This window comes from Prionailurus viverrinus, chromosome D1 (assembly GCF_022837055.1).
Source record: "Prionailurus viverrinus isolate Anna chromosome D1, UM_Priviv_1.0, whole genome shotgun sequence".
NCBI lineage: Eukaryota > Metazoa > Chordata > Mammalia > Carnivora > Felidae > Prionailurus > Prionailurus viverrinus.
This window is the reverse complement of record NC_062570.1, coordinates 109,361,370-109,383,595: the sequence shown is the minus strand read 5'-3', so window position 1 is coordinate 109,383,595 and position 22,226 is coordinate 109,361,370. Positions and strand designations below refer to the sequence as shown.

At 47.6% G+C, this 22,226-nt stretch overlaps 1 protein-coding gene, 1 non-coding gene and 1 pseudogene across 4 annotated transcripts in view; 2 read left to right on the top strand and 1 right to left on the bottom strand.

Annotated features, from left to right (window-relative positions):
• Nucleotides 1–22,226, bottom strand: part of LOC125176962 (phospholipase A and acyltransferase 3) — a 37,733-nt gene that overhangs the window by 12,089 nt on the left and 3,418 nt on the right. For all 3 annotated transcript variants that reach the window (XM_047878928.1, XM_047878926.1, XM_047878927.1), the window contains exon 3: nt 3,941–4,043. In XM_047878928.1, the coding sequence (XP_047734884.1) occupies nt 3,941–4,043 (103 nt within the window). The remainder of the gene's footprint in view (nt 1–3,940; nt 4,044–22,226) is intronic.
• On the top strand, nt 337–1,125 carry LOC125176331 (peroxiredoxin-1-like; annotated as a pseudogene).
• Nucleotides 21,767–21,836, top strand: TRNAR-UCG (transfer RNA arginine (anticodon UCG)). Its single transcript has one exon. It is a non-coding gene; the product is annotated as a tRNA-Arg (tRNA).

The window sequence follows — 22,226 nt, the reverse complement described above, 5'->3', positions numbered from 1 at the left end:
GAGTTCGAGCCCCACATCAGGCTCTCTGCTGTCAGCGCAGAGCCTGCTTCGGACCCTCTGTCTCTCTCTCTGCCCCTCCCCTGTTCATTCGCACTCTCTCTCTTGCTCTCTCTCAAAAACAAACATTTAAAAAAAAAAGGATTGGGGCACCTGGGTGGCTCAGTCAGTTAAGCATCTGACTTCAGCTCGGGTCATGATCTCGCGGTTCGTGAGTTCAAGCCCCACATCGGGCTCGGTGCTGACAGCTCAGAGCCTGGAGCCTGCTTTGGATTCTGTGTCCCGCACCCCCCCTTTCTGCCCCTCCCCTGCTCATGCTCTGTCTCTCTCTCACAAAAATGAATAAACTTAAAACAAATTTAAAAAAAAAGAATGTTAAGGGGCATCTTCTTCCCAACTGGTCTTTGGCACGTTGTCTCTGAGCTGGTGAGAAGCACTCCCACACCCCGGTTGGCACTTTCTCCTCATCCTCCCCCCCTCCCGGGGACCTGCCCTACTCAACTTAGGGTGCCATGAAGGGGGAGGCATCCAGGTGAGCTCTGGTGCTCGAGAGTGGTTAGGGGCAGAGAGCAAGATGGCTTCAGGAAATGCCAAAACTGGGCACCCTGCCCCCAAGTACAAAGCCACGGCCGTTATGCCAGATGGCCAGTTCAAAGGCATCAGCCTCTCTGACCACAAAGGAAAATCTACGCTGTGTTCTTCTTCTACTGTCTTGTCTTTTCACCTTCGCGTTCCCCACGGAGATCTTTGCTGTCAGTGACAGGACGGGAGAATGTAAGAAACTCGATTGCAAGTGATCGGTGCTTCTGTGGACTCTCATTTCTGTCGTGGATCCACACACCCAGGACTGGGACCCAGGTATCACACCCCTAGGGTACCATCGCTCAGGACAATGGAGTCTTCAAGGCTGATCGAGGCGTCTCGTTCAGGGGCCTCTTTATCATTGATCATGAAGGAATCCTTCGGCACATCACGTGAATGACCTCCCTGTCGGCCGCTCTGTGGATGAGACTCTGAGACTCGTTCAGGCCTCCCAGTTTACTGACAAGCATGGGGGGAGTGGGCCCAGCTGGCTGAAAGCCTGACAGTGATACAGTCAAGCCCGATGTCCAGAAGAGCAAAGAATAATTCTCTAAGCAGAGGCGAGCGCTGGGTCATTTTCGGGCCGGGCTGCAGTGGGCGGCCATGAAAACAAAACCTCTTTTGTACTATTGTCATGCTTAAAACACAAGACTTTAGATTTGGTACTGGGATAGGACAGGCCTTTCCTGCAGGGGCTGGGGAGGCCAGCCTTTCTTCCTCGGGCCAGCCTTCCTCCCTTTCTTCCTGGTCACAGCTCAGGCTGTGCTATGGGGCAGGCCAACTGATCTGCACGGTAGTGGGGTATCGCTTTTGATCTTTTGTTGTTTCTATTAAACTTGAACTGAGAGGGGGGAGGAATTTTAAGGAGAGAAGTCACATAATCAGATTTATACTTTAGAATGATCATGCTGGCTGCCCAGGGAAGGAGGGATGGACCACAAGCGGGCGAGAGGCAGAGAGACCAGCCGGAAGCTTCAGATGAGAGAACGATAGCTTACCCCAGGGCACGACAGTGGAGACGGTGAGAAGTGATCAGACCCGGGGTCTGCCTTGGAGATAAAGGCAACCAGCTTTCCTGGTGGATCAGATGCGGGGTGAAAAGGATTGAGGATGACGCCTGGATTTTGGGCTCCAGAAGCTGGGTAGTGCCATCCACTGGAGACTTTCAGGGCGTGTCAAGCTCAATGTGCTGGACACCCAAGTGGAGATGCCAAGTGGTCAAGAGGCTATATACAAGGCTGAAGCTGAGTGGGGAGGCCTAAGCTGCGGGTATGGGCTTAGGAAACATCCACCAATAGAAAGTGCCGGAAGCCAGGGGCCCGAGGAGGTCACCTGGGGAGAGTAAGGATGAGGGATATGGGACAGGATGAAGAACCCACACAGGAGACCATGAAAGGAGGGCCCAGTGAGAGAGGAAGTAAGACGGGTGCTGGGTGAAGACCAGAGAGAGGTTGCTCGCATCAAATGCTGCAGAGAAGCCTAGTAAGTTTTGACGAGAAAATGGACCTTTAGCTTTGTCAAGATGTGAAAGGTCTTTCAGTAGCTGTGAGAAGGGCTACTTCGGGAGGGGGCTAAACAAAGAGACAGCCCAGTGGAGGGAACCGAAGAGGGACGGGCAAGTGAAGAAGTGTTGATGGCCATGGTAGACAATCAAAGATTCGCTCTACAGGGAGTTATCTAGAGAAGACATGGGGAGGGCGGGGAGCGTTGTTCATTTCATCAACAGAGCTATTACCGTGGTTCCTACGCCAGTTGGAATAACCTAGTAGAGAGGGGGACCATGATAATACAGGAGGTGAGGAATTTGAGGAGCAAAGTGCTCATGAAAGTAAGAGAGGGGGTCTAGGACCCCCATGCAGAGGCTGGCCTTTTAAACCTTAGGACAGGGGCACTTTTTGCATTTTAGCAGAAGAAAAGGCAGATGATATGGGTGCAGATATTGGGGGTTTTGGTTCACCGGGGCTGGGGAAGATGACCTATACTCTGGTTACTTCTGGTTTCTCTGTAATTACAGGGTGAGGCCATTAGTTAGAGGAAGGGGGAGGGCGGGGGCAAAAGACTTGTCTAAGAATGTCCACAGCAACTGTATTCATAGCAGCCAAACACTGGAACCAATCCAATGTCCATCAGCAGGAGAACGGATAGCAAACCAAGGTGTATTCACATAACAGAAAACACCCAGCAATGATAACTTGCTCCTCACAAGCCGATGACTCTCACGGGCTGAAGGAAAGAAGCCAGACACAAAGGAGCACAGACTATGCAGCTCTTCTGACATGAAGGTCTAGAGCAGGCAAAACTGATTTATGGCAAGAGAAGCTACAATAGCGATCGTCCCTGGGGGTGGGGGTGGGGCAGTGATAAGAGGGAGCCTCTTAGGGTAGGGGGAATGTTCCAGATCTTGATCTGGGTCACTGTCACACGGATGGAGACTTTTTTTTTTTAATTCACTGACCATACGCTTTACTATGTTTCTGTACTTTACTATATTTATGTTATACCTCAGTTTAAGCGAAAAAAAAAAGTGTAAGAAAAGTGATGGGGGACCGTCACAACGATTCTCCCGGTGAAGTGTTCTTAGCCTCAGTTTACAGAAAAGGAAACCAAGACTGAAGACCAGAAACTAGGTTCGCCACCGAACCTGCTGCCCAAAAGCCCATGCTCTCTCAGGGAGCTTTACACTTAAGAGTTGAGTGTGTTGGGGCGCCTGGGTGGCTCAGTCGGTTGAGCGTCCGACTTTGGCTCAGGTCATGATCTCACGGTCCGTGAGTTCAAGCCCCGCGTCGGGCTCTGTGCTGACAGCTCGGAGCCTGGAGCCTGCTTCGGATTCTGTGTCTCCCTTTCTCTCTGCCCCTCCCCCGTTCATGCTCTGTCTCTCTCTGTCTCAAAAATAAATAAATGTTAAAAAAAAAAAAAGAAAGAAAAAGAGTTGAATGTGTTCTGGGCGCCTGCATGGCTCAGTCAGTTGAGCATCCAACTCTTGATTTTGGCTCAGGTCATGATCCCAGGGTTGTGGGATCAAGCCCCGTGTCAGGCTCTGCACTAAACTCAGAGCCTGTTTGGGATTCTCTCTCTCTCTCCCTCTCTGTCTGCCCCTGTCCCCTGCTCACATTCTCTCTCTCTCTCTCAAAACAAAACACAAAAGCAGAGCCACCCCCTTGGAAGCCCATCTCAGCCCCTACAGGGAACCCTTAGGGTCCCAAGGGGCAGAGTTTGAAAACCATTGCCTCACACCAGATTGCCTCCCCGCAGCACTCAGGAACCAGCCACCAGGCGGGGAGCTGAGGTCACCTGTTGCCCACAGCCGCCCATCTCCCTCTCCTCCCAGCCCCAGCACAGCGGAGGCCCTCAGCGCCCTTACTTGGGGGTGCCAGGTGGACCACGTATCCATCGCCAACGTAGATGGCCCAGTGTCTGTAGAAAGGGCGGAAAATCTCAATCAGGTCTCCAACTTTGGGCTCTGGCTGCAAAGTCAAGAACAGGGCTGTTAGAGGTGGCACAAGTGAGACCTTGGAACCAGGTAGCAGAGGCTGGGGTCCCTTGCCAGAGGCTGTCAAATTGGGAGGGTGTCTCTTAGGTACTCCGCAACCTGGCCTTGGGCCTGACCAAGAATTGGTATGTCTCTGGATGTGGTTTTTCCACACCAAGCCATTCGATCCTCGGTGGAAATGGACTGGATGTCGTACAATTTACGCCGATTCCGACACTCACTGCCCAGAGTTAACACCGACCCCACGGGTTAAGGGCTCAGTCCCCCAAGGCTGCCCCCCGCCAACTCCACTTCAGCTGCCAGTCACAAATCCTGGGTGTCACCTGCGCTTCTGACCAACCAGCTATAAATCAGGGGTTCCCATATCCCCCTCCTCAGGTTCTATAATTTGCTAGAATGGCTCACAGGACTCAGGAACCATTCACTTACTAGGTCACCGGTTTGTTATAAAGAATGCAACTCAGAACAGCCAGATGGCAGAGACACGCCGCACCCGGAAGGCATGTGGGACGCACACAGCCGTCCGGGGTGCCACTCTCCCAGCACCTCCCTGTGTTCACCAACCCAGAAGCTCTCCGAACCCCTTAGGTTAGGGTCCTCACGGAGGCTGCGTTAGTTACACAGGCATGATTGATTCATTCATGGGTCCTTAGCGATGATCTCGCCCTCCAGCCTCTCTCCCCTCCCAGGAGGTCAGAGGTGGGGCTGAAATTTCCAGCCCTCTAATCAGGTCAGTTCCTCCAGCTCTGAACTCTCATCACCTCATGAGCAGAAACTCCAGTGCGGGTGGAAGGGGCTTGTTAAGAATAATGAAAGATTCTCCTCTCTCTCCTGTCAGTCAGGAAATTACAAGGGTTTTAGAAGCCTCGTGCCAGGAATTGGGGACAAAAACCCAAAATTATACTTCTTATTGCCTCACAAGGAGTGCACGCAGGGGTGAGTGGGTGCGTGTGTGCCAGGGAAATGCCACTGGGAGCCCTACCCTGCTGGGGCGCGTGGGGCAGAGCCGGAGAAAACTTCAGAGAGGTTCGAGATCACTTGCCTTAGCATTATTGACGGACCAGCAACAGACCCTATGCTAAGTGCTGGGGGTGGGAGCATTCGATTTGGACCAGAATCAGGGGTGACAAGCTTCTGTGGTCCAAGCCAATCTTAAATCTCTTTAATGAGCAAGGAAAATCCCTTTAGTCTTCAGCGAGTGAAGGATCTGGGGGGGTGGGAGCCTCTGGCCTGCTTGCCCTTGGTGGGCAGACCCACAGGGGCTCGCCCACATTCCACCGTTAAGCTCCACGGACCTGACAGAGATTTCATCAAGGATGCGATGGGGAGGACTCACCCTTGCATGGCCTCCCTGGGGATAAAAACAAAGGTTAGTGGGACTAGCCAATCACAACTCCACAAGGCTACAAAGCAAGGTCAATGGCAAGTTCATTTCTATTTATACAAACATTAAAACTGCAAAGAACTATTACATATGACAGGGAAAAAAATCTTTTCACAGAAACGTTATGGATAAATCATGTTGTCTTCTGCAGTGATTGTAAATAGTCTGCCAAAAAGAAGGCTCCCCGACCTTACTGGGAACCTACTTCAGAACAATGGACAATGGTTGTGATTTATGAATCCCACTTGTTTTCCAGAATAAAAGAAAAAAAATGTATTGTGTATGGTTTGGTGAGAATTAGGGGGTCTTCAGAAATCCCCCAAAGGGAGTTTAGCTGGGGGTCCCCATGAATAAGCAAGGACATGAAGACAAGGCAGGGATCCAGCCCTCAGGAAGCCCACCGACTACGACAGGAGACAGTTTGACCATCAGTAATAAGATGTCAGGCAATGAGCAGTTGGTGGGTATGCAGACCCGAGGAGCTCACTGTGTTCCAGACAAATACCAGTGAAAGGAGGTCTACACATAGAAGGATGCCTGAAAAAAAAATTTTTTTATTGCAATGACAAAAATATCTACAAAGAAATTCAAACCTTATAACCGTAAACATCAAAAGGTAACAGAGCGGCAAAAGCCTGGTGCTCAGTAAAGGAAGCCATACCCCAAAAGCAGTGCAATGTATTAGCCCATGTATGTCTCGTTCCAGAAAAGCCGTCACTATAGGAGAGAAAAACGATCCGTGATTGCCAGGGGCCGGGAGTGGGGAGAGGAGCGGACAACAAAGGGGCAGGAGGGAGGAACAAACTTTCCGTAATGTTCCGTATCTGATGGTGGTGACAGCTATGCAGTCATGTGTGTTGGTGAAAACTCATAGAAATGAATGCTAAAGGGGCGCCTGGCTGGCTCAGTTGTGGACGGAGCGGCTCTTGATTCAGGGTTGTGAGTTCAAGCCCCACGTTGGGTGGAGAGATTGCTAAAACAAATAAACTTTTTTTAAAACTAGAACTATTAGGGGTGCCTGGGTGGCTCAGTCAGTTAAGCGGCCGACGTCAGCTCAGGTCATGATCTCGCAGTCTGAGTTTGAGCCCCGGGTCGGGCTGTGTGCTGAGAGCTCAGAGCCTGGAGCCTGCTTCGGACTCTGTGTCTCCCTCTCTCTCTGCCCCTTCCCTGCTTGCTCTCTGTCTCTGTTTCTCTCTCTCTCTCTCTCAAAAATAATAAACATTAAAAACATGTATTAACACATAGACCAATGGAATAGAATAGAAACCCCAGAGCTAGACCCACAAACGTATGGCCAACTCATCTTTGACAAAGCAGGAAAGAACATCCAATGGAAAAAAGACAGCCTCTTTAACAAATGGTGCTGGGAGAACTGGACAGCAACATACAGAAGGTTGAAACTAGACCACTTTCTCACACCATTCACAAAAATAAACTCAAAATGGATAAAGGACCTGAATGTGAGACAAGAAACCATCAAAACCTTAGAGGAGAAAGCAGGAAAAGACCTCTCTGACCTCAGCCGTAGCAATCTCTTACTCGACACATCCCCAAAGGCAAGGGAATTAAAAGCAAAAGTGAATTACTGGGACCTTATGAAGATAAAAAGCTTCGGGGCTCCTGGGTGGCTCAGTCGGTTAAGTGTCCGACTTCGGCTCAGGTCATGATCTCGCGGTCCGTGAGTTCGAGCCCCGCGTCGGGCTCTGTGCTGACCGCTCAGAGCCTGGAGCCTGTTTCGGATTCTGTGCCTCCCTCTCTCTCTGACCCTCCCCCGTTCATGCTCTGTCTCTCTCTGTCTCAAAAATAAATAAACGTTAAAATTAAAAAAAAAAAAAAAAGATAAAAAGCTTCTGCACAGCAAAGGAAACAACCAACAAAACTAAAAGGCAACCAACAGAATGGGAAAAGATATTCGCAAATGACATATCGGACAAAGGGCTAGTATCCAAAATCTATAAAGAGCTCACCAAACGCCACACCCGAAAAACAAATAACCCAGTGAAGAAATGGGCAGAAAACATGAATAGACACTTCTCTAAAGAAGACATCCGGATGGCCAACAGGCACATGAAAAGATGTTCAGCGTCGCTCCTCATCAGGGAAATACAAATCAAAACCACACTCAGGTATCACCTCACGCCAGTCAGAGTGGCCAAAATGAACAAATCAGGAGACTATAGATGCTGGAGAGGATGTGGAGAAACGGGAACCCTCTTGCACTGTTGGTGGGAATGCAAATTGGTGCAGCCGCTCTGGAAAGCAGTGTGGAGGTTCCTCAGAAAATTAAAAATAGACCTACCCTATGACCCAGCAATAGCACTGCTAGGAATTTATCCAAGGGATACAGGAGTACTGATGCATAGGGGCACTTGTACCCCAATGTTCATAGCAGCACTCTCAACAATAGCCAAATTATGGAAAGAGCCTAAATGTCCATCAACTGATGAATGGATAAAGAAATTGTGGTTTATATACACAATGGAGTACTACGTGGCAATGAGAAAAAATGAAATATGGCCTTTTGTAGCAACGTGGATGGAACTGGAGAGTGTGATGCTAAGTGAAATAAGCCATACAGAGAAAGACAGATACCATATGGTTTCACTCTTATGTGGATCCTGAGAAACTTAACAGGAACCCATGGGGGAGGGGAAGGAAAAAAAAAAAAAGAGGTTAGAGTGGGAGAGAGCCAAAGCGTAAGAGACTGTTAAAAACTGAGAACAAACTGAGGGTTGATGGGGGGCGGGAGGGAGGGGAGGGTGGGTGATGGGTATTGAGGAGGGCACCTTCTGGGATGAGCACTGGGTGTTGTACGGAAACCAATTTGACAATAAATTTCATATATATAAAAAAAAAGTAAATGATGATCATGGCAATGAAAAAAAAACATGTATTAAAAAAACTAAAATTATTAAAGAAAAGAAAGGGGACGCCTGAGTGGCTCAGTCGTTAAGAATCTGACTTTGTGACACAAGAACAGACACTCAGATCAATGGAACAGAATAGAGAACCCAGAAATGGACGCACAAATGTATGGCCAACTAATCTTTGACAAAGCAGGAAAGAATGGAATAAAGACAGTCTCTTCAGCAAGTGGTGCTGGGAAAACTGGACAGCAACATGCAGAACAATGAACCTGGACCACTTTCTAACACCAGACACAAAAATAAACTCAAAATGGATGAAAAGCCTCAATGTAAGACAGGAAGCCATCCAAATCCTCAAGGAGAAAGCAGGCAAAAACCTCTTTGACCTTGGCCACAGCAACTTCTAACTCAACACGTCTCCAGAGGCAAGGGAAATAAAAGCAAAAATGAACTACTGGGACCTCAGCAAAATAAAAATCTTCTGTACAGCGAAGGAAACACTCAGCAAAACTAAAAGGCAACTGACAGAATGGGAGAAGATACTTGCAAATGACATATCAGATACAGGGTTAGTATCCAAAATCTACAAAGAACTTCTCAAACTCAACACCCAAAAAACAAATAATCCAGTGAAGAAAAGGGCAACTGACATGAATAGACACTTTGCCAAAGAAGACATCCAGATGGCCAACCAACACATGAAAAAATGCTCCACATCGCTCATCATCAGGGAAATAACAAATCAAAACCACAATGAAATAGCACCTCACACCTGTCAGAATGGCTAACATTAACAACTGAGGCAACAACAGATGTTGGTGAGGATGTGGAGGAAGAGGATCTCTTTTGCATTGTTGGTGCGAATAAAAGCTGGTGCAGCCACTCTGGAAAACAGTATCATTTTCTAAAAATAGAACTACCCTACGACCCAGCAATTGCACTACAAGGGATACAGGTGTGCTGTTTCGAAGGGACACATGCACCCCAATGTTTATAGCAGCACGATCAACAATAGCCAAAGTATGGAAAGAGCCCAAATGTCCATCGATGGATGAATGGATAAAGAAGATGTGGTGTATATATACAATGGAGTATTACTCGGCAGTCAAAAAGAATGAAATCTTGCCATTTGCAACTATGTGGATGGAACTAGAGGGTATTCCGCTAAGCGAAATTAGTCAAAGAAAGACAAATATCATATGACTTCACTCATATGAGGAATTTAAGATACAAAACAGATGAGCATAAGGGAAGGGAAGCAAAAATAATTTAAAAACAGGGAGGAGGACAAAACAGAAGAGACTCATAAATATGGAGAACAAACCGAGGGTTATTGGAGGGGTGGTGGGAGGGGGGATGGACTAAATGGGTCAGGGGCATTAAGGAATCTACTCCTGAAATCATTGTTGCACTATATGCTAACTAATTTGGATGTAAATTTTAAAAAATAAAATTGCAAAAATAAATTGCAAATACTTTCTAAATCAAAAAAAAAAAAGAATCTGACTTTGGCTCAGGTCATGATCTCACAGTTCGTGAGTTCAAGTCTTACATCAAGCCCTGCTTTGGGTGAACACAAGCCCCACTTCAGGTAAAACATGAGCTCTGGGTGAGCCCCACTTCTCTCTCTCTCTCTCTCTCTCTCTCTCTCTCTCTCTCTCTCTGTCTTTATGCCCCTTAGGGGATTCTTTCTCTCTCTCTGCCCCTCGTTCACTTGTGCCCTCTCTCTAAATAAATGAATAAATAAGAATTTTAAAAGAGAGGAATGCTAAAAAGGATCAATTAGACCTCAATTTTTAAAACAGATTTTATTTTTTTTAATGTTTATTTATTTATTTTTGAGAGAGAAAGCACGAGCAGAGGAGAGGGGAAGAAGGCAGCAAGAGAGGAAGAGAGAATCCCAAGTAGGCTCCAAGCTGTCAGCACAGAGCCTGATGCAGGGCTCAAACCCACAAATCATGAGATCACGACTTGAGCCAAAATCAAGAGCCAGCAGCTTAACCAACTGAGCCACCCAGGCGTCCCTAAACACAAAATTTTTTAAATAAATAAAAAAATTAATGTTAATGGATATCTAAAGTTTGAAGGAAAAAAGTTTTGATTTTTTAAAATCTGCAATCATGGGGCACCTGGGTAGCTCAGTCGGTTAAGCATCCGGCTTCGGCTCAGGTCATGATCTCACAGTTCGTGAGTTCAAGGCTCGCGTCGGGCTCCGGGCTGACAGCTCAGAGCCTGGAGCCTGCTTCGGATTCTGTCTCCCTCTCTCTTTGCTCCTCCCCCACTTGCATTCTGTCTCTCTCTCTGGAAATAAATAAATAAATAAATAAATAAATAAATAAATAAGCAAGCAAGCATTAAAATACACAAGCAAATTGCCTGCCCCTTATAGGAGCAGATGGTACCTATTTCCAAATATGCACAAGGCCAATACATAATAGCACCCAAGGACACTTCTTTTTAAAAATGAAGTGAAAGGTGGCGGACTCACCTGTGGAGCCCTGTGCACCAGTTTCTAACTAGTGCAAAGACTCGGTGTTCACATGGCAACAAGGATGATCTTTTAGATACAGAGCTAAGTGGAAAAATGAGAATAGCTCTGCAACCCAACACCGCTTATATAGATTAAAGGTACCCACACGCAAACCAATGATATGCATCTTAGAAGAACCATACCCGCAAAGATCGTTTTAAAAAACCAACAAGAAGGTGCCTGGGTGGCTCAGTCGGTTAAGCGTCTGACTCTTGGTTTCAGCTCAGGTCATGATCCCCACGGTTCATGGGTTCAAGCCCCACATAGGGCTCTGCACTGACAGCACAGAGCCTGCTTGGGATTTTCTCTCTCCTTCTCTCTCACTCTGCCCCTCCCCTGCTCGTTCTGTCTCTCTCTCTCTCTCTCTGCCCCTCCCCTGCTCGTTCTCTCTCTCTCTCTCTCTCTCAAAACAAACAAATAAATAAATAAGTATTTTTTTAATAAAATAAAAAATAAAAAACCAACAAAAACAAGAACAGAATCATGTGGACTAAGGAACACACATTAAATACATCAGGATCCCAGCCGTTGGAAAGGGATGAGGATATAAGGGAACCCAAAGAAACCAAAACAAAAAAACCCACAAGAGAAGGGCGGTGGGGGGGGGGGGGGGTGTCTTACAGGGACCAGCCAGGACAGGATGCCATGAACTAAGAATATGAATGACTTCACCCTCTGTCATAAAATCTAACTAGAGAAACAATAACTTGATGAAACACACAAGCCAGCTGAGCTGAATCCAAGTTAAGAACTCAAGGAATCATGTTATAAAATCAGATGTATGAGCAGGACAATCCCAGTGCCAAATTTGTGCCTGTGCTTATTTTTGTATGCAAGCTAAGAATGTTTTTTTAAGTGGTTGGGGGAAAAGTCAAAAGAAGAATGATGTTCTGTGACACATGAAACTGCATGAAATTCAAACTTCAGGGTCCATAAAATTTTATTGGCACACAGCCACACCCACTCATTTACATATTGTCTGGGGTTGCTTTCTCTCTACGGTAGATGAGTTGAGGGGTTGCAACGGAGACCCCATGATCTGCAAACCGTAAAATCGTCACTATCTGAGCTTTACAGAAAAAGTTTGCCAACTCCTGTTATAAAAGGATGGGTAGTGAGGTAGCTGGGTGGCTCAGTCAGTTGAGTGCCCAACTCTTGGTTTCTGCTCAGGTCATGATCCCGTGGCTTTGTGGGCTCCAGCCCCACATCGGGCTCTGTGCTAGCGGTGTGGAGCCCGCTTGGGATTCTCTCTCTCCCTCTCCCTCTCTCTCTGCCCCTCCCCCACTGGTGCTGTCTCTGTCTCTCTCAAATCAAATAAATAAACTTTAAAAAAAAAGGATAGGTAGTGATGTCTCCCTCACTCAGCTTGATCCACATTCTGGGGGATCTGTTTGTCAGCTGGTTCTTCCTCCAGGAACAAGTGGCCAACAGGGAGCATCAGGAAGAGAGCTACCTCGGGGCGCCTGGGTGGTTCAGTCGGTTGAGCATCTGACTTCGGTTCAGGTCACGATCTCGCGGTTTTTGAGTTCAAGCCCTGCGTCGGGCTCTGTGCTAACAGCTCGGAGCCTGGAGCCTGCTTCGGATTCTGTGTCTCCCTCTCTCTCTCTGCCCCTCCCCCACTCACGATCTCTCTTTCTTTCTCCCTCTCTCTCTTTCTCTCTCTCAAAAAATAACCATTTAAAATTTTTTTTTCTTTTGAAAAGCAAGAGAGCTACCTCTCCAGGGCTGGACTCCTGGGATTCCCCAGCACGCACGGTAACCAGGGTTCTACTGCACAACGCAGGCAGAAACAATGGCAAAGCTGAGACTCTGTGTCCATGGGATTTCAGAACAAAAAGTCTTTATCCTTCCCACAAAAACAGAGTTACAAAGAGCTGCATAACAGCCATTTTCCTTAGCAAGCAAACCGAGGAACAATTTCTGGCCTCCGAAATTATCGGAAAAACAACCTACACAATCATCAACAAGAACCAATTAGATAAATTATCCTGCATCCACCTGCCCATGTGCACATACAGCCATTGGAGATAACAAGGTAGATTTATATGAGCTGACGTGGAACTAATTGTAAAAGTATGTGGAAGACATGATTATCCCATTTTTTACCTAAAATACATTTTTGTATATTTATAAGCAAAATGCACTGTATATACTATGCATGATCTGGGAAAAACAGACCAAATTGTTGTATATTATTTACAGTGGGGGATGGCCTTCAGAGACTTTCAACATTTTTTAAATGTTCTTTATTTATTTTGAGAGAGATGGGGGGCGGGGAGGGAGAATATGAGTGGGGGAGGGGCAAAGAGAGGGAGAGAGAGAGAATCCCAAGCAGCCTCCATGCCATCAGCGCAGAGCTCGACGCAAGACTCAATGTCACAAACCCGGAGAGCATGACCTGAGCTGAAATCGAGAGTCAGATGCTTAACCAACTGAGTCACCCAGGTGCCCCTGAGTTACTTGTATAATAAAAACTTTTTAAGATTTTTAGATGGGGGGGAAAAATCCCTCATGTTGATGAGCTTGCAGTTTTTAATTGGAAAAGGTGGCTATTATCTGTCACCAAAATCCCTTGAAATCATCTCCCATCTGGAACCTGTAAATATGACCACGTTAATGATGTTTAAAAATCAGTAACGCTTCAATATAAGATATAAAAACATAAATTTTAAACTAATATTGAGGGATAGGTATCATCTTAGAATCAAGACCCACTAGGGATAAAAGCCAAAGAAAAAGGCACAAAGGAAAAGATAAAAAGGTTTTTAAACGTTTTAAAAATGTTAAAGGTCTTATTATTAAAAGTTTCTAGGGGCGCCTGGGTGGCTCAGTCGGTTGAGCATCCAACTTCAGCTCAGGTCATGATCTCATGGTCTGTGAGTTCAAGCCCCGCGTCAGACTCTGTGCCGACAGCTCAGAGCCTGGAGCCTGCTTGGGATTCTGTGTCTCCCTCTCTCTCTGCCCCTCCCCCGCTCACACTCGTGTGTGTGTGTGTGTGTGTGTGTGTGTGTCTCAAAAATAAATAAACATTAAAAAAATTTTTTTTTAAGTTTCTATCACTGCCTGCTATGTTCAGACTCCCTTTTAAGGGAAAATGATTGCCCACAACCCCAGCTGCCCAGGCAAACAGATTTCATTCCATGTGACCACTGCCTCCCACGTCAGCCAGCCGGACCCGAAGCAGGCACGGGCCGGAAAATTCCTCGCCCTATGATCCTCCGTGATAAGTGAAGCTGGTTGTCGCTTGCACTCTCCCTCTTGCTCTGACTCAAAGACCTGAACCAAGAAATGGAGGTGGGGGGAGGAGGATAGCTTTCTGGCAGTGGGGGCTAACACTGAAAAGTCATGATGTAGAGGAAGCAAGAGAGACTCCAGGGACCATGGGCCAAACCAAGGGTGAGAGGAGAGAATGCCAACTCTGGTCAAATAGAAGATGCTTTGACAAATCAAGAATGGCTAGTGCGTCACGTGCATGGGTACGTACTAACTCCAGCAGCCGAGGTGCCTGCGACGACCTTGATCCTGAACTGCCTCCCAGCTCCCTGGGAGACCCAGCCTTATTATAGCTCAAGTTCTTAGATTTTCACGAGAATCCTCCTACCTCTCCACCTGTGTCCTTAAATTAAAAACTTCTTTACCTAAGCTGGTGTAAGTGGGCTGCTTGTTACTTCTAGCCAAAAGAGCGAGACCAGCACATTCTATGCATTGAAACAATACCACAAATGACCACGATCAGCTGGAAGAAAATGACAGAAAAACAGATAACTATCTTTAATATATAAAGAGTTTTGGGGCGCCTGGGTGGCTCAGTCGATTGAGCGGCTGACTTCGGCTCAGGTCACGATCTCACGGTCCATGAGTTCGAGCCCCGCGTCGGGCTCTGTGCTGACAGCTCAGAGCCTGGAGCCTGTTTCGGATTCTGTGTCTCCCTCTCTCTGACCCTCCCCCCGTTCATGCTCTGTCTCTCTCTGCCTCAAAAATAAATAAACGTTAAAAAAAATTAAAAAAAAAAAGTTTTTACGAACCAATAAAAAAGATTTAAATATCAAACTAGGAAAAAATGGACAAAGAGCATGATAAAGAATTTAAAAAGGAGATATACATATTACCATTAACACAAACACATTCTAGTATCACTATCTCACGAGTGGTCAAATAAATGTAAACTAAAAACTGGCTTTTGGGGGAATTAAAATATTGATATTATGTTTTTATTATTTTTTTTAATGTTTATGTACTTTTGAGAGAGACAGAGTGTGAGTGGGGGTGGAACAGAGGGAGACACAGAATCTGAAGCAGGCTCCAGGCTCTGAGCTGTCAGCACAGAGTCCGATGCAGGGCTTAAACTCACAAACCATGATGTCATGACCTGAGCCAAAGTCAGATGTTCAACCGACTGAGCCACCCAGGCGCCCCTAAAATACTAATATTAAATATAAGAAAAGATACAAGTAAACACATACCCTCACTCGCTGCTGATGGGAATAAAAATTAGTGCAACTTTTCTGAAGGGTAATTTGGCAATTTGTATCACTAACCTTAAAAATATTCATACTCTTTGACCCAGTTTCTATTTAGAGACCAGATCTTAAGTAAATCATCTGAAATATCCACAAAAGATGTCCATTCCAAAGTTACATCTAATGACAAAACATTGGATATGTAAAAATCCTACATAAAGAGATTCTTTAATTCTTGCCATATTTATATACGAGGATACTACATGTTATGTTGTAAAGATTTATTTTAAAAGAATACTTAATGCGCCTGGGTGGCTTAGTCAGTTAAGAATCTGACCTTGGCTCAGGTCATGTTCTCACAGTTTCTGAGTTCGAGCCCCACATCAGGCTCTGTGCTGACAGCTCAGAGCCTGGAGCCTGCTTGGGATTCTGTGTCTCCCTCTCTCTCTGCCCCTTCCCTGCTCATGCTCTGTCTGTCTGTCTCTCTCAAAAATAAGTAAACATTAAAAAAATTTTTTAAAAGAATACTTAATGACAAGAAATGCCCTTTCATATTAGTTAATGAAAAGCCTTATACAAAATAGTATATACTTTTAAACTTTGTTTAAAAAAGAAAACAATGGAGAAAATCTGGAAATATGCCAAAACGTGAACAGTATTTATTACTAGGCAGTGAAATTGGGGGTATTAATTTTCTTTTTAATTCTCTTCTAGTTTTCCAAAATGTTCAAATACACATATATTCATTTTAGGATCAGGAAAAAAAAAAAAAAAAAAAACAAGTCTTGACAAACATCAGTGTGTTCAACTTTGGGTAATGCATACAATTACTATTATGTAACAAAATAAATACACATGGAAATAGACAAGAAAGATAAATACCAACATCTCAGAGATTCCCTCTGGGTGCAGGGGCGATGTGTGGTTACTGGGATTATTCTCCTCCTTCTATTTTTTGGTATTTTCTAGCTTTCCCACAAATCGCATTTTTAAGTTCACAGCATGCTTCCCAACATTTTACGATGCAAAATTTTCAAAGAGACAATCTGAATTTTCAAACATTCAAAATTGACAGAATTTTGTAGTGAACATCTGTGTACCCACCACCTAAGATTCTACGATTCTGGTACTGTATTTGCTTTATCACAATTATGTGCACCTACTCATCCCACCTGCAGAGTATCTTAAAACTCTTCCTTTAAACTTAAATGGAGGTCGGGGTGCCTGGGTGGCTCAGTTGGTTGAGCGTCTGACTTCGGTTCAGGTCATGATCTCATGGCTCATGAGTTCGAGCCCCCCCATCAGGCTCTGTGCTGTCAGCTCGGAGCCTGGAGCCTGCTTCGGATTCTGTCTCCCTCTCTCTCTGCCCTTCCCTCGCTCAATCTCTCTCTCTCAAAACTAATAAATAAACTTTTAAAAATTTTTTTTAAAAACTTAAATGGAGGTGTATGGGTGGCTCAATTGACTGAGTGTCCGACATCAGCTCAAGCCATGATCTCAACGGTTCGTGAGTTCAAGCCCCGCGCGGGGCCGTCTGCTGTCGGCACCCGGCCTGCCTCGGATCTTCTGTCCTCCCTCGCTCTCTGCCCCCACCTCTCAAAAATAAATAAACATCAAAAAAGTTTTTTTAACTTAAATGATCAGTGTTCTGAGAGAAGCAGAGGTGAAGCGCCGAGGGAGTCCCGGACAAGGCAAACAGCAACATCGCCGTGTGTGATGTGCTCTAACTGTGCTCTAGAACTCGCTGGGTTCCTGACTCTGAGCCTGCAGCCTTTATCCCCAGCTGTGGTTCTGAGACTCGAGCGAGCACACAAATTGCAGGAGAGGGGGCTGCTGGCATGCATGTGGAATCACCTTGCATTTAGAACAGATCCCCTCTCCCACCCTAGGGCAATGGCGTCAGTGGCCAAGGACCTCCCTCGAGAATCCCTTCACCTGGGGGATGCCCGCCTCTGCCTGGGAGGATCAAGGAACTCATTTATTTGCTCCTTTCACTCAACAGATGCTCAGAGTGCTAGGTGCCAGGTGCCAACCTAGGCACCTGGGCTGTGTCTGTGAACAAAGCAAAGATTCCTGGCGTCACGAGCTTTTGTTCGTGGGGGAGAGACAGCATTTTTTTTTAAACCTTAGTAAATAAGTAAATCACCTAGAATATTAGAAGAAATACCAAATAAAAACAAAAAGAAAGAAAAGGTAAAGCAGGGTTAAAGGGGCTGGAAGGGGACGGGAAGGGGTCAGGGAAGGTGGACAGCAGGGCCTGCAGATATCTGGGACATCCAGGCAGAGGTCACAGCCTGAGCAAAAGTCCCAAGTAGGAGCGTGTTTGAGGAACAGCCCAGGAGGCCAGTGTGGCTGGAGAGAAGGGCTTTGAATGAAGGATGGAGAGAGGTGTAGACGGCTCAGAGAAGACGGGGCGGTGGGGAAAAGAAGCAACAGGTTTCTGGATTTCTGTGACGGTTGAACCAACGGGATTTGCTGATGGAGTGAGGTCGGGTGTGAAGGAAAGTGGAGTCAAAGATAACTGGGGTTTGGGGGCGCCCGGGGGGCTCCGTCGGTTGAGCGTCCGACCCTCGATCTCGGCACAGGTCACGATCTCACAGTTCACGAGATCAAGCCCCAGGTCGGGCTCTGCGCTGACAGCATGGAGCCTGCTTGCGATTCTCTCTCTCTCTCCCTCTCTCTCTCTCTGCCCCTCCTCCACTTGCACTCTCTTTCTCTCTCTCAAAATAAATAAATAAACATTAAGAAAAAAAAGAAAAAGATAACCAGGGTTTCTGGCCAGAGCAAGTGGGAGGCAGAATGAATAGGCTTTTGGACAGGCCAGCCGCTCGGGGCAGGGGGTTGAACCACTCCCAGGTAGCCACACGGAGAGGCCAGGGAGGCAGCTGAACCCACGAGTCTGGAGGTCAAGAGAGTGCTCTAGGGAGAGGGTCACTGGTGACCTTTATGAGCACAGCTCCTATCAGAGGTGGAGGCGGAAGCCTGACTGAATGGGTGTCAGCGAGGAGGGGGAGGGGAGCTGCAGAAGAAACTAGAAAAGGCAGCACCTGAGATTTTTGTTGAGGTCCTGAAAGGTGAGAGGGGCAGAATTCAAACCCGAAGCCTACGCTCAACCCTCACACCCTCCTGAAGCCACAGAAGGTGGCGGGGGAGGAAGTCGCCTTCAAGGAGACAATGGACACAGGTACGCAGGGGTGCGGGGCGGACTGGAGCAGAAGCACAGCTGTGAGGGCATCACGGGGGCATTTTTTTAAAGCTTCCAGGTGGCCCTACTGTGCAGCCCAGAGTGAGAACCAGAGGGGAAAGAGCAGTGACACTGAAGGTCAGGCTGAGATGGGCACAAACCTCATTTGGCAGGTGGGGGGACCGAGCCTCGGGGCTCCAGAGCCAGACCGCCTCAGTTCAGATTTGGGCTCCACTACTTACTAACTGGATAGCCTTGGACAAGTTACCCAACTTCTCCTAGCCTCAGTTTCCCCAGCTGTAAGTTGGGCGTCATTGTAGCCCTTGATTCATGGGGCCGTCCCGAGGATCAAATATGTCAATACCTACAGAACGCTCAGCAAATACCGCCTGGCACACAGGAAGGAAGACCTTCTGTAAACAGCAGGGTTTACAGCCACTGTTACTGGGTGTGTTCTTATTATTTTTTTGACTTGGAAAGTTCCCAGCTCCAGGACCAGCTGGAGAGGCTGTGGAGGTTGTGAAACGCAGCCCGAGAACAGGCTGTCCTTGTTCCCAAAACCACGTGCTGTGTGCGGCGAATGTGGAAATCCCAGCCTCAGCCCCTGCATTTCTGATGCTCTGGGAGAAATGCCTAGAAGTTAGTAATAACAAGAATGACTGAAGTCCAGCATGGGTGCTGGGAAGGGACTTCCCAGCAAAGAGTTGGGAGTTTGGTACCAAGGCTTCAGGAAGAGAAGAAACCTGCGAGGGCCTGGGCGTCAACCCTGTCTGTCCAAGGCTGCGTGTTCAGAAGCAGAAACCACCACCCAAGACTCAGCCCCTCCCTGCTCTGCTGCTCTGTGAGTTTCAGGAATCACTCAACCTCTCTGAGCTTCTCTGGTACAATGGGGCCATACAGGCCCATCCAGCAGAGTTTGTGTGAGGAATACATGAGATCATGGGGCAAAAGCTATAAAACCACGTGTACCCGTGAGAGGGTTGAGATCCTGCGTCCCCCAGCCTCAGGCCCAGAGAGAAGGTGGAGGACGGGTTGGGCTGACACATCACCTCCTCCTTTGCCAGTGGCTCCAAGGGACACCAGGTCCCGCCCCTACAGCCCAAAGGTGTCTGAGAAAAAGGAAGCAAAACTTATCTGCCTTCCCCGGCTCTTGATCTCCTGGCTCGAGGCCCACACTATGACAGAGTCCAGCCTCCCCCCACGTGAATCAGGACTGCCTCCTAACTCATCTGGAAACCACCACCACCCCCACCGGGCACCACTCGGCACACAAGTTACCTGGAATTCTTAACAGCAGCCCGATTTTACAGATCGGGAAATGGCTCAGAGATGGGAAGTAACCTGCCCAGGGTCTCAGAGCTCCCCAAGAAACACTGCCAGGACTTTCTGAATCCAAGGGCCAAATTCTCCCCAGTATACCAAGTAGTTCACACGAAGGTACCAACTTCCGGTAACACCCCCCCCCCCCCCCCCCTCGGCGAGCTGGGCCTCTACCTCCATGTTCTCTAGGCCTGCAGTACCCTTGGCTATTCACTGGCACAGCCCTATTCACCCCTCCAGATGGGCTCAGCACATCCACCTCCGTGCCTGCCCTGCTACTCCACCAAACAGTATAGCTGCTGCTTCCGCAGGCCGCAGCCCTGTTTATCCGGGGACTAGAATTGTTGAGCTGAGCCCACGGGAAGGAGGGATGGGGTTCCGATGCCCAGCACACCTGCTAGAGCCAACAGCCGGCCTGGCGCCTACGATGCTCTCAGCAGAGGGTCATGACCTCGATGAAGGCGCTCCTTAAGCCCCTCCCAGTTGCAGCCCCTCCAGGGTGCGGATGAATCTGTGCAGGGCCTGGCGCAGAGACCTGCCGGAACGTCGGGCAAACTTAGAGGGTCTTAAAAGTTGTCGAGAAGAGAGTCTAGAATCGAGATCAGAGTTAAGCCCATCAGTTTCCTCCTACTGAGAGCAGGGACTGGACTCAGGTCCCATCAACCCTGACCTTGAAATAGAATATTCCTGGGCTGCCTCCATGGGGGGGGGGGGGGGGGTGGAGAGCCACAATTCTTGCCTCTTGAATAGTCTACCTTGCAGGAATTCAGAGAGAGGATGTTCTCTTGAACCGAGGATGTTTACTACCAAGACCGGCTTAGACCAGACCAAACCAGTCTGCACCCCAAGAAGGACCCCAGGGCTGAACTTCCCCCGACTTTTCCTCTCATGAGAATACTAAAAATCACGCCCAGGGGGTGGAGATTTTAACATGCTAATTAGACCTACTACACACAACAGAAGCATGACCTTTAAGTGCCTAGGTGCTAATAAATCCCTCCCGCACACACCCTTCCCCCCTCCCCCCCCCCTCCCCCCCCGCCTAAGTTTCTTTTTTTTCTTTTCTTTAAGTTTATTTTGAGAGACAGAGCAGGGAAGGGGAGAGAGAGAGAGGAAGAAAGAGAGAATCCCAAGCAGGCTTCGCACTGTCAGCGTGGAGCCCAACGTGGGGCTGGAACTCACGAACTGTGAGATCATGACCTGCGCTGAAGTCAAGAGCCAGACATTCAACTGAATGAGCCAGCCACCCAGGCGCCCCCTCCCCCCGCCACCTAAGTTTCTTTGAAAAACTCACCCTGACCTCTCCTCGCCCAGTCAGCCTGCAGATCCTCTCCTTCGTGCTGCCTCCCTTGTGTCGGAGCATAAGCCCCAATAAAGCCTTTCCTGGAACTCTCTTTCAGCCTCTTACCAATTTCTATCGTTTCAAGAGTCCAAGGCCCCAGTTTGGTATCCAGATTATGGAGCCCCTGTTTCACTTTGGATTTTCACTTCTCCAGCAGCCAGCCAGAGATTTAAGGGATTTGAGGGCAGCATGGCTGGAGAAAATCTCCTGGCCCGCTCATTCTTCGCAGATTCGGAACACGGACGGGTTAGCGCTGCCACTGACCAGGAGGCATCACGGGCTGGACTAAAGAGAGAGAAACATTGGCCCGGACAGCAGACACGCGGCTCTCCGCGCCTCCAGGTCCAGGCACCTGCTTTAACAACAAATGACATTTGGCAAGCCCCTGAGAGTCAGATAGCGGCACACTCAAAGAGCAGGGAGGTAGGGGCTGTATTCCTTGTGATGAGAGACACAAAGGCAAGAAAAATGTAATTTGTTACATTTCCTTACAGCTTGCAGCCCACACTGATAGACCCCCGAAACACGCCGAGTGTGACCTTCCTCAAGGAACTCATGGCTGCCTTAGTGCCTTAATGTTTACGTTTGATTAAAGACTAAAAGTAGGGGTGCCTGGGTGGCTCAGTCGGTTAAGCGTCTGACTTCGGCTCAGGTCACGGGTTCGAGCCCCGTGTTGGGCTCTACACTGACAGCCCAGAGCCTGGAGCCTGCTTCTGATTCTGTGTCTCCTTCTCTCTGTCTGCCCCTCCCCTGCTTGCTCTCCGTCTCTCTTTCAAAAATAAATAAACATTAAACAAAATTTTAATAAAAAATAAAATTAAAAATTTTGCCTTCTACATGGAAATGCAACCAGAAAACACCCAGTTATATAGTCTGCAGACACACAAACTCAACCATTGTTCTAGCAGTAAGTTCCAAATAGCTCAGAGCCGTACTGAGCTCACTTTCGACACAGTTTGTGTGCCAACTGTCCAGGCCCTACATTTTCCTGTGTTTAAACAGAAGACAAAAGAGACGGCTCTCTCAGCGCCAGAAGAAACTAAAAGAGAAATGGATCGTTTTCATCGAGA